The sequence below is a fragment of the Bos javanicus genome, chromosome 21 (genome assembly GCF_032452875.1).
Source record: "Bos javanicus breed banteng chromosome 21, ARS-OSU_banteng_1.0, whole genome shotgun sequence".
Lineage (NCBI taxonomy): Eukaryota > Metazoa > Chordata > Mammalia > Artiodactyla > Bovidae > Bos > Bos javanicus.
Genome location: NC_083888.1, coordinates 33,469,199 through 33,481,725, shown reverse-complemented (window position 1 = coordinate 33,481,725; position 12,527 = coordinate 33,469,199). Strand labels below are relative to the sequence as shown.

The following is a 12,527-nucleotide window of genomic DNA, read 5'->3' as shown; positions in this document are numbered from 1 at the left end:
AATGTACCACAGGACACAGGATTCCTGTCGTCAGCTTTATTTTAGTGCTGGTTTTTGGTTCCCCAAGAGCTGCATGAATGAGTTTTGGCCACCTGACTGGGGCCCCGTGGGAACTGGGCACTGTGGGTAGGATCCCTCTGAAAAGAGGTGAAGATGGAGGAATCATGCTATCTTTACCACCTGGGAAGGCCCAGGCTGAGGGCAGGAAGAGGCTCCAGTGCCGCCTGGGGAGAAAATAGAGGCTTGGGCACCAACTCCCATTAGCCCCTCAACACAAGGCCATCACCCACAGGGTCACCGTGACTTAATGGAGCAAGTAGAGTCTTCTGGGCCAGGGTTCTAGCTTGTTTTTCACTGGACCCAATGAGGAGACCTCACCGCATTAACAGGCAGCCAGAGCCTGTTGAGTGGTTGCTTACTAAAATGCCTGTAACCCAGCATTGCTCCTCAAACTACGGCCCCACCTTTAGAGAGAGGGCCTCATTCAGGAGCTTCTCGGCCCTGAGAGTGAGCAGAGGTTCAGGAAGGATACACAGCACAGGATTCACAGTCGCTGGGTGCCCTCCACTGCTGGAGACAATTTAACATCTGAGGGAGGCTGGGAGGACAGGAGGGACCAGCCCTCTCTGCCCTGCCTAATCTGCCCCAGCTATGCTCCTATAAGGAAAGTGATAAGTATCCTGAAACCCAGGGTACCAGGGCCTACCCTGCATCCATCAAGCCCCTCCACTCACCCCCTTAACCATACTGGGTGGGCACAGAGCAGAAGGAAGCCTGAAGCCCTAAAAAAGGCTTTAAAGCACAAGCCTCTGCAAGGGCCCCTCTCGGGAACTTCCAGGGCCTGTGAACATCTGGGGGCTCAGTGCCTTAGGATCTGAGCAGCACTGTGTTCCTAAGGCTGAGGCCTACCAGCTAGCTCATCCAGAACTAGCCTCATTTTGGCATCTTTGAGACAGGGTGCTGGCCCTGAGCCTACACATCTAGAGAGGACCATCAAAGGGTTCAAGGCCCAGACACTGTAAAAGCTGGGGGGGTGGGAGGGACATGCGCCTACAGCTGCAAGGGACCATTTCAGGGGAAGGGCAGAGGGGGCAGGAGAGCAGGGGTATGTGTGCAGGCAAAGAGGAGGCGGGAATGGTGGCTTAGGACAGAAGCACCAGGGAGCCTCTTCTGGTTCAGCACCAGGCTCCCCCAGGGGCCTCCCCAATACTGAACATTAAAGCTGCACCCTGAGGGGTCTGGCCCCAGACTAGGCAAAGGCTCAGTCCCCAGCTAGAGAGTATGGGATTCGGGGGCACTGCTGGCAAGATGGGCACTGTGGTTCTACAGTAACATAAACTTATACTACCTGTGCTGAAGACAACAGAAAAACAGTTAAAAAAATACAGTAACACCCAATACAGTAACACCATTCAGATGCCACCCTGCCCCCCTTCCCTGCCTCTCAGAGTGATGGAGTGGAAACGAGGAAGGACCCTCGGGAAAAAAAAAAACCTAGCATAAAACTTGATCAGCTCAGGAGAAAGGGTCAAAGCCCCCATCATCTTGCGGTGGGGCTCAGGGAAGGCCTCAAAGCCCTCAAACTGAACCGAGAATGCAAGTCTGCCCTCTAGCAGACAGCGGCAGTGCAGCCAGTTCTACATGATCAGAGGAAGGGCTGCTTGGCTGGAGGAAGCAGGGGAGACAAAGCCACAAGCTCTGGACCAGAGCCAGCACAGACCCCCAAACAGGGCTGACCCACCCCGTGAGGCGTCGGCCCAGGCCCAGTGGCTGTAACCTGACATACGGTCTGTGAGCTGCCTATGTCTGTAAACAAAGCCGCACCTGACCATGCAGGGGGCCGAGTGTAGAGATGCCTGGAGCCACTGTGCACTTAAGCCTGCCACTCGCCCCGTGCCCCCAAGGGGAAAGCCTTCCCTGGCTCAGGGCACGTGACAGGTCAGTTTTAAATATGATGTGTTCTTTCAAAGAAACAAAATGAAAAGAGAAGAAATTTAACAACAGGTCCATGAAGCTTCACATCCTTAAGGCGTTCGCTGTCAAGTTCAGTGTCAGGAGCAGCAGGGGACTACGAGGTCCAGCCCACCCAGAGCCCTTCTAGGCAGAGTGCAGTGGGATGACAAACTTGCAGCCGAAGGGCGAGTGGTAGTTGATGCCCACCTCCTGGAAGACCTGCTGGGGAATGCCGATGTCGCACAAATAGACACGGCCCGCATGCTCCCCCAGAGGCAGAGGCAGGCCCAGAGCCAGTGACCACTTGGCATCGATGCCCTGTTCACCTTCATGCACAGGCGGGTCTATGCTGAGTACTGGTGCCCGGTTCTGGTTGGCCCAGGCCACAGCTGCCTTGTACCAGGGCTGATCCCGCAGGAAGGCATTCTCGGGGCAATCCAGACAGTTGATCACCAGGTCCACCGGGCTAGTGGGCAGATCTGCAGGTGGAAAGAGTGCCATCTGTAACCCCTATAAAGTAGAGAGCAGTCCAGGCTGGGACAAGAACCTTGGTGACCCCAACCAAGAGTATCTTATTCAGACACCACTCCAATGCCTCTGCAGAGGCCAGGCTTTTCAGGGTTGGGCCGGGACTCAGGCTCTGGGAGTTCCAAGACCTGGGTGGGCTAGGTGCTGGAGACCAAGGGTATGTCAGCCCGATGGACCACTGTCCTCGTGGAGCTCCCAGGCTGAAGCACTGTCGTGCTGCTGGGTGAGCAGAGCTTCTCAGGACATGATGCCCCTGCCTCCTCTGCACATCTAACTTCCTGGTAAATTATAAGCTCTGGGAAGGTGGGCTCTATTACCAAGTCAGCCTTGAGGGGGAGGATGTGACCAGGGCCCATGAGAATTGGGCTGACTGCCATTTGCTGTCTGGCCCAAGAAGTGTGAATAGGCAAGAGCGTGCCCGCTCTACACCAGGCTGGCCTGCTCCCACAGCCTGGCCTTGCTGGTCCCCTATTACAGAAATGGTCCTTCTTGCAGCCCAAACTTAAGAATGGGGAAGGAATCTCTCACTTCTCCCAGGTGTGTAAAAAGGCTTCTCTGCTCTCACCAAGCCTCTGGCACAGTGTAAGAACAGATGGCTCAATAAGCACCTAAGTCCTGACCAGCCTAAGAGGTTAAACTGAGACTAGCGGAAATCAGACCAAACTCAAGGGTAAACATCCTGGAGCAACTGGAATAGGAAGCCTTGTGGGCAGCTGAGGAAGAATAACTGCCTGGAAAAGGACATCATATTACAGATCTTAAGAGGGGGAACCCACATATGAGAATCCCTCCCCAGGTCTCAGCCTTAAGTACTGACATACCTCAATTAGAGTCTCAGAACAGGCCACCACAGGTGGGGATGGGGGTGTCCCTGTGAGCCCTGAGGCTTTTGAGAGTGGGAATAGCATATTCCCTTCGAGTTAAGACTGAGGTTCTGGCCCCATCTTGCCATCTGATCCCTGGAAAGGCCCTTTCTCTGCGCCGCATTTGCTTGCTCCACTTCTCCCCTGTTCTCACTTCAACCCACTCCAATCAGACCACGTTTCACCATACCACTTGAAACTGCTCCTGTCAAGATCACTAGGGGCTTCCACACTGCTGGATTCAGCAGTCAAGTCTTTGAGTCTGAGTGAGATGGAGAGTCACTTTAGGAATAAGTAGCAGAAAGATATAATGCAGCTCGGGTTCCAGGTGATCATTATGTCTATTGTTTGAGTGCAGACTGCAGACGTACACAGAATTATTAAGGCTGTGGTAATCATTGGAACGAGAAGTGATGGTGGCTGAAGACTTCAGATGAAGTCTCAATCTTCATCTGAACTCAACCTAGAAAGGCTTGCTGACACAGCTGCTCACACCCTCTTTTCTTTACTTGTCTTTCAGGTACCAGACTCTCCAGGCTTTCCTTCTCCTTCAGTGACCACTCTTTCCCTGTCTCTTAGCTGGTCCCTTAAACTTCTATCCAAAGAACTCACTCTAACAACCTATCTATTCTCTCTTCCTAAAAGATACCTTATCCAGGCTCATTACGGCTTTAAATACCACCTCCCCACACTTGTAACTCCAGACTGGATCCCTTCACTTAACTCCAGACTCATCTCCATCAATCAACATTTCCACCTGCCTATCCAATGGGCTTCTGCTCTTCTTCCCCAAACCTCCCCCAGCTCTTCCCATCTCTGTGATGGCACCTCCATCCTTCCAGTTACTCAGGTCAAGAACCTTGGAGTCATTCCTTACCCTTCTCTTTCTCTTATCCTTTACATCCAATCTATAAACTCTTATCTTCAATACTGCTTCAGAAACTAACCACCTTTCATCACTTTCATGCTGTCTGAGCCACCATCACTTCTCGTTCCAATTATTACAACAGCCTTAATAATTCTGTGTACGTCTACAGTCTGCGCTCAAACAACAGACATAATGATCGTCTGGAACCCGAGCTGGATTATATCTTTCTGCTACTTATTCCTAAAGTGACTCTCCATCTCAAAGTTCAAACCTTACATAAAGACCCACAGGCCCTGTATGACAGACCCTGAAATGTCTAAGTCTACTGCTTCCCTCCACCCAACCCTCCAACATTCTCGAGTTCCCTTCCCTGTTTTATTTGTCTCCATAACACTTACTACCATCTGACCTGAGAGAAATGTCACTTGTCATCTGTCCTAACCAGAATGTAAGCTCCACAAAAGCATGGATTAAGAAAAAATAAAAATCTATCGCCATATCCCCAGTGTCAGCAACAGCACCCATTCTGTACTTATCTGTGAAACGAATAAATGCATACCCACCTCTCCATCTGAGTGGTGGGAGGAGGAAGAAGGTGAAGGGATGGGAAGTAGGCAAGTCGACACCAAAGGTATTTATTTCCTTAAGACTCTAATACTCAGATCAGATCAGACTCTACTACTACTCATGAGCAAAGCGCGCTTTACTCTTTTTCCGCCTGTCGCCACTGGGTGGCGCCACCAGACCAAGAAAGCACTGAGGGCTCCCCAACCCTGTGCGAGGGCTCACCTTTAAGGCTAGACACTTGTTGGCCCTGGGTCTTGCTGAAGAGAGACAGCTCATTGGTAATGGATTCCAGCATCTTCACGAAGTTGGGCAGAAAGAGGATGACCTGGACATCGTGGTTGGCTAGGTGCCTTCCACAACTGATGCCCTGAGCCCCCTTCACGTGAGGCCCACACAGCAGGGCCACTGCAGGCCTCTGGTGAACATTCTTGGGATTCAGCCTGGAACAGAAGGTAAAGAACATCATCAGCCGAGACTTGCCAAACCTTTGCCCCCTATACCGGACATCCCCTGGCACCTGCTGCTCTCAGGGCCAAGGTTCTAGAGGGGATGGACAAAATCCACTACAGGCCAAGCTCACAGGGTGGCCTTCCCACTGGCCCACACTTCATCTTTGTGTCCTCTTAGGTGGCGCTAGTGGTAAAGAACCCACCTGCCAATTCAGGAGACATGAGACCTGGGTTTGATCCCCGGGTCGGGAAGATCCCCTGGAGGAGGGCATGGCAACCCACTCCAGTAGTCTTGCCTGGAGAATCCCGTGGACAGAAGAGCCTGGCAGGCTACAGTCCACAGAGTCGCAAAGAGTCAGACACGACTGAGGTGGCTTAGCACACACTAGGCAGTTCACTTGACCTTGTTCCGTAAACCACCAGTGCCAGAACACTGCTTTCTAACCAAGAACACTTTGTTCTCACTGTAGGACCTATTACATCAAACACTTCTCGGCAAAGAGGTTTTCCACCTCTGCAGCCTTCTTGACTCTTCTTCCCCAATGTGCCTGCTCTGCTGCAGCAAGACTGGTCTCATCACTCTCTCTTGCACCTGAAGGTTCTTTCTTGGTTCTGCTCAAACTACTTCACCTGCCCAGAGAGCCCTTCACTTACGAATCTCTGACCCACTCCTTCTAGGATTACTCTGGCTCAACTCCTAAGAGACTCACAGCAAGTACCAAAGAAGGTAGTTGTAAATCATACTCAATTAGTTGCCAGTCCAAGTTCTCGTCTCTGAGCTGCCAGTAAGCTAATAAGGGCAACGCTGGAGCTACTTTATTTCATAGACTGCTGGGTAGATGAATGGATGTAAAGCACTCTGAACAGGAACCGACACAGAAAGGGCTCAACTGATGCTGGTATCATAGTTCCGGTCACAGAGAAGGCAGACGGCTAAGGGCTTCCCGGCTGGGAGCTGCCTTGGACACTCACTTCTGATGAAGTCACTTTCAGCTTTACGCCATTCAAAGTGGAGACACCCCCCCCAACCCAAAAGAAAGGCTGAGAACCCTCTGGTCTCAGAGAAGCCGTAAATAAGGGGGTTAAAATTAGCCCTAGAGCTATGCCCAACTCCCAGACAGTGTTGTCTGCCTCCGGGCAGGAAGGCAGGGGAGATGAACAGCCAGAAAGAGGCTTAGGTCCCTGCTTGGGGTGGAGCAGGGACAGTCACTTATGGGTTTTCCCCAAAGAGAGGAAGACAGATGTTGTCAAGCCAAAGAGGAAACCCTCACTCTCCAAATAAATTCAGGGGAATTTGGTGGTGTACTTTCATATACACCAAGTCATTCATTTCTCCCCACCATGTTTGCATCGTAAGGCAATATGGTGAGTACTTCTCCCTGCTCACAGATAACTGCAGAGTTCATCTGACTCCCCTGGGTTTATTCCCTAAATGAACGCTTCCTCTCACAGAGGCATGCCCCATCCGAGAACTCAAGACAGACCACAACACCCACAGACCCAACAGCAGGGGTCAGAGTCCAGGCACTGGAGACCGAGCTTCACCGTGAACCACCAGTGTCACGTGGGCCAAGTCTTTCTGCTCTCTTGAGCCCTAGCTTGCTCATTTTAAAACCCAGTCTACTATTTACCTTCAAGGTGAAGCAACGAGGAGCAAATTAAATGCTATTGTGAAGGCACAGTGAAAAAATGCATGATACTTAACATACCATGGTACTTAACATCACTCTGCAGATGATGCTGTTAAAGTGTTGCACTCAATATGCCAGCAAATTTGGAAAACTCAGCAGTGGCCACAGGACTGGAAAAGGTCAGTTTTCATTCCAATCCCAAAGAAAGGCAGTGCCAAAGAATGCTCAAACTACCGCACAATTGCACTCATCTCACAGGCTAGCAAAGTAATGCTCAAAATTCTCCAAGCAAGGCTTCAACAGTATGTGAACTGAGAACTTCCAGATGTTCAAGCTGGATTTAGAAAAGGCAGAGGAACCAGAGATCAAATCACCAACATCCATTGGATCATAGAAAAAGCAAGAGAGTTCCAGAAAAACATCTACTTCTGCTTCACTGACTACACCAAAGCTACACTTCATTGACTACACTGTGTGGATTACAACAAACTGTGGAAAATTCTTAAAGAGATGGCTATACCAGACCACCTTACCTGACTCCTGAGAAATCTGTATGCAGGTCAGGAAGCAACAGTTAGAACTGGACATGGAACAACGGACTGCTTCCAAATTGGGAAAGGAGTACGTCAAGACTGTATACTGTCACCCTGCTTATTTAACTTATATGCAGGGTACATCATGCGAAATGCTGGGTTGGTGAGTACAAGCTGGAATCAAGACTGCTGGGAGAAATATCAATAACCTCAGATATGCAGATGATACCACCCTTATGGCAAAGAAAGCAAAGAGGAACTAAAGAGCCTCTTGATGAACGTGGAAGAGGAGAGTGAAAAAGCTGACTTAAAACTCAACATTCAAAAAACTAAGATCATGGCATCCAGTCCCATCACTTCATGGCAAATAGATGGGGAAATAATGGAAACAGTGAGACTTTATTCTCTTGGGCTCCAAAATCACTGCAGATAGTGACTGCAGCCATGAAACTAAAAGACGCTTGCTCCTTGGAACAAAAGCTATGACAAACCTAGACAGTGTACTAAAAAGCAGACATTACTTTGCCAACAAAGGTCTGTCTAGTCAGCTATGGTTTTTCCAGTAGTCATGTATGGACGTGAGCGCTGGACCATAAAGAAGGTGCAAAGAACTCATGTTTTTGAACTGTGGTATTGGAGAAGACTTTTGAGAGTCCCTTGGACTGCAAGGAGATCAAACCAGTCAATCCTAAAGGACATCAACCCTGAATATTCATTGGAAGGACTGATGCTGAAGCTGAAGTTCCAATATTTTGGCCACCTGATGCGAAGAGCCAACTCATTAGAAAAGACAGATGCTGGGAAAGATTGAAGGCAGGAGGAGAAGGGGACAACAGAGGACAAGATGGTTGGATGGCACCACCAACTCAATGAACATGAGTTTGAGCAAGCTCCAGGAGTCGGTGAAGGACAGGGAAGCCTGGTGTGCTGCAGTCCATGGGTCTCAAAGAGACGGACATGACTGAACAACAATTAACATACGTGAAAGTGATTACGGAGGTATCTTCCTCAAAGGAAAGCCAGCAACTGTTGCAAAGAACAGTACTGTTGGCCCTTCTGAGAGCTCAGACACTGAAAGAACAGACAGGCACAAGGATAGTCAACCACAAGAAGTCCATTCCACAAAGAGGAATGGACTTAAGAAGGACATTCAGGTCCTGCCCCCAAACTGCTATTTCTGGGAAGCCACTTAATGCCTCAAATACTTCCAGGAAGAGCTTATTCCAAGGGTTGCCCCAGTGGCTGCTCTGGGAGGAGGTTCAACGGTCAGCAGACCCAAGAGCATGATATACTGCAGAGGGCAACTTGCACTATTTCCTCCTTTGCGGTCTCCATTGGCTCTTCCCCAGGCCAGGCCAGAGATCCAGGTAGGAAAGCAGGCCTAAGTCAAGGGGCAAGGTGGATGAACACAACTCTACAGGGAGAGGGGTGGAGAAGCAAGGAGGGGAACCTCACTGTCAGTGTGGATCACCTTAGCCACAACTCTCCCACAAGACTAGCAATGTCCTCCTCTTCGCTGACAAATCCAGCAGACACCTGTCAACCTTAAATGTGCTTGCTCGCTCAGCATCACCACTGCTAACCATTCCTTTATTCCTTAAACACTATTTCTTTGGTTCTTAAGCCTTGCCCTCTTGGTTCTCTTACCTCTCTGGCTTTAAACTTTCTTAGCTATTCTGGAAGGCTCATCTCTTAACTAGGCTTTAATGCTGATGTTTCCCAGAATTCCACCCCAGGCCCTTTCCACTCTTCACACCTTCTCCTTAACGGAGCCTGCCTATTCTTATACCACATACCAGCTGATGACTTCCGATCTCTATCTTCTGCTCAGACCTTTTTCTAAACTTCAGATCCAGATTGCTAGTAGTCCATCTGCATGTCTCACAGTCCTAAACTCAACATATCCAAAACAAAACCTACCACCTCCTCCATGCCTGCTCCTCTTCCCACATTCCTTATCATAGTGACTGCTGTCACTGTCTAGCCCAGCGTTCAGGCTAGGACGCTTTAAGCTCAGTGATCACTGACACTTTATTTTCAATCACCTTTCATATCCACTCAATACCCTGCCTCTTGATTTTACCTTAAAAAGCTCCCTCATCTATCTACTCCTCTGATCCCCTCTTCCCTACTTGGGACTATCATCACCTGGCCCCTGGCTCAGTTTTCTGTTACAATTTTCTAACTGGTCTCATGGCCTCCAATCTTGTCTCTGCTAATCTACTCAGCCAAAGTTTTTAAACACAAAACTAATCATGTTATAGCAATGGCAACCCACTCAGGTACTCTTGCCTGGAAAATCCCATGGACGGAGGGGCCTGGTGGGCAGCAGTCCATGGGGTCGCTAGGAGTCGGACACAACTGAGCGACTTCACTTTCACTTTTCACTTTCATGCATTGGAGAAGGAAATGGCAACCCACTCCAGTGTTCTTGCCTGGAGAATCCCAGAGACGGGGGAGCCTGGTGGGCTGCCATCTATGGGGTCACACAGAGTCGGACACGACTGAAGTGACTTAGCAGTAGCAGCAACAGCATTACTGAAGTACCCTCAGCAGTTCCCTATCACTCAGCTGTACCAAAACTGGGTCTCTGGAGGTTAGAAGGCAAGCCTCTGCTAGTTGGCAGGAGTCTTAGAGTCAACTGCTTCCAGGAAGGAAGAATCAAAGAGTGGTTTGTTGGAGAAGAGGCTTCCCAGGTGGTGCTAGTGGTAAAAAAAAATCCACCTGCCAACAATGCAGGAGACATTAAGAGACACGGGTTCAATCCCTGAGTCGGGAAGATCCCCTGGAGGAGGGCATGGCAACCCACTCCCGTATTTTTGCCCGGAGAATCCTCATGGAGAGAGGAGCTGGAGGGAGGGCTATAGTCCGTGGGGTCACAAAGAGTCAGACACGACTGAGCATGCGTAAGCACTGGAAGAATAACAAGGACTCCCAGGACAGGGTGAGAGTGGCAAACAAACGCTGTGTGGCGTCCCGGCAAGTGACTTTACAGAGACTCGCGTCAGAGGAGCAGCAGCAGAACCCCTGCATGTGTGAGGCACCATGGGGGCGCCGAGGCAGAGCAGCATCATCCCACACTCACCCCCACCCCCCCTCCTTCGGGCATTTACCTGTTGGGTCCTCCGAGCAGGGTCAATGCCATCTGACTGGCACACACGCCTGTCATCTCCAGTCTCCGCTCCAGAGTCAAGCCATGCTTCTCAGCCACAGCCAACAGCTTTTTATGCAGCTCGTAGGAAATACTTGGGACAACCAGGCCAGAGTCTGCAGTTTGAAAGGAGGTGAGGAAAAAGGCAAAGTGATTACAGGAAACCAGTTCTTCAAATAGTGAAGTTGATCCGCGAAAGCCAAGACTTTAAGACTGACCCTCTTCAGCCCATTTGCATAGTCCAAGACAAAGGCATGCTATGCAGCTCTCCAGAGCTCAAGCAGTAGATGTGGAACTACGTAACAACCTGTTCAGGCTACCACAGAGCCGGGGTGAACTTAACCTCTCTTAGAAGTTTACCTTTAGACCATGAAGAGGCCAAATCCACCAACATGTACCTGGTACTATCAAGAAAAGGCTGCCAACCACATTACAACATGCTTTTCTCAAAGTAGGGGAAATGCCCCTCCTGGCTGTGAGGTTTTTCCTCATAAGCAGACCCCTTATTCTTGCCTAGAGTGGAAAAGACACTCGCTAACCCTCCTGACCCTCTGGTCCGCGCTATTCAATTTTCAGGCAGGATGACCTGTTCACCCCACCTGCTCCCCACATCCTCTTCCTCCTACTCTCCTCTACTTAGCCCTTCTGTTTGGCCAAAGAAATTCAACTAGAAACTTACTTTCTCGAAGAATTTGTTGTTTTCTCCCCCTTTGGGTGACTGTAACCTAAAACTCTTACCAAAGAGAAAGAGTACATGGAAAGTAACCTATGGTTTGCTTTAAGCTACTGAGAAGAAATCTTTTACTCACTATAAACGAATTGCAACTAATAAAGGTTAGGGAAAACCACAGTCACTGAAAGTACACCATCAAAAACACTTGGTTTTACGAGGTCAAAGTCTTCAGCAGCTCGGTACACTTGAAGAAGTCTATAGCGTTACATGTCCAGGAGCAAGGTGCTGTTTCAGAGCCCAGAAAACCAGGATAGGAAAGAAACAGCAAAGTCAAAAACTGTGATCTTTTGCCTTGACCTCCAATGCCACCTTACAAAGGTTAAAGATACTGGACTGCCAAGGGAGCAAACTCTCTGCCAGTGAGCCCTGGGCTCAGAGACAGAAACACAGGTTCCAATCAGCAAGTTATCAAGGCATTTTGCATGTATCTAGTTTTGTCTGGATGGATCACATGCCCCCCACACCACTTTAAAAATGTATTTGGCTGCTGGCATGTGGGATCTAGTTCCTTGACCAGGGATGTACTCTGGGGCCCCTGGATTGGATGCGTGGAGTCTTAACCACTGGACTCGCACGGAAGTCCCTCAGGGGCCTTTTTAGATCCTGTGTCCTCATCTGTACTGGAATGTAAACCCCTCAAAGTAGGGATATAAGCCTCTTCCTTCCTCGACCCCCACCTCAGTTCTGTCATCTCAGCTGTATTTATTTACCAATAGAGGCAAGATCTCATCAGGTACTCAAACGTATAAATGATGCCAATCTACCGTTTCTTGTGTGACTGAACTCTAAGGCAGAAGTTTTCATCAGAAAGTTCATCGCCATCCTGTTGGTTCCAGAGCCCTCTATAGAAAAATTTCTCTTCCTCACTGATGATTTCAGGAGAAATTTCCTGAGGTTCTATCCATTATCCAGTCCTGCCTACATAGATCCCTAAAACCACAGAGAATCAGGCTGTGGCTATACATTTTAACAACAGAAACCCAAGCATAAAGACTGAACTTACAGTACCCATGTCTGTATTCTCTCAAGGAAAGGCAAAATAATAATGTAATAATAAAAACCATCTCCATGTCAAAACGAACACTGTCCTGTTGGTTAACTGAGCTCCTCCACCTGTCTGAGTCCTAATCCTGCTGGGAGCAGACATGACAGGCAGTGAGCCGAGCCTAGCCCCTTGCCCCTTCTGAAAAGTGAGCCATTTACACCCCAGATGCTGATGCTGGGGGCTGTAGCCTGATTGCATGTCAACAG

The 12,527-nt window shown here is 49.4% G+C and overlaps 1 protein-coding gene across 3 annotated transcripts in view; it reads right to left on the bottom strand.

The window, feature by feature from the left end:
• Window positions 1-21: 21 nt before the first annotated feature.
• Window positions 22-12,527, bottom strand: part of EDC3 (enhancer of mRNA decapping 3) — a 55,469-nt gene continuing 42,963 nt past the window's right edge. For all 3 annotated transcript variants that reach the window (XM_061394834.1, XM_061394835.1, XM_061394833.1), the window contains 3 exons: window positions 10,506-10,659; window positions 5,002-5,219; window positions 22-2,432 (listed from right to left, as the gene is read on the bottom strand). In XM_061394834.1, coding sequence (XP_061250818.1) covers window positions 2,098-2,432; window positions 5,002-5,219; window positions 10,506-10,659 — 707 coding nt within the window. In that variant the 3' untranslated portion in view covers window positions 22-2,097. The remainder of the gene's footprint in view (window positions 2,433-5,001; window positions 5,220-10,505; window positions 10,660-12,527) is intronic.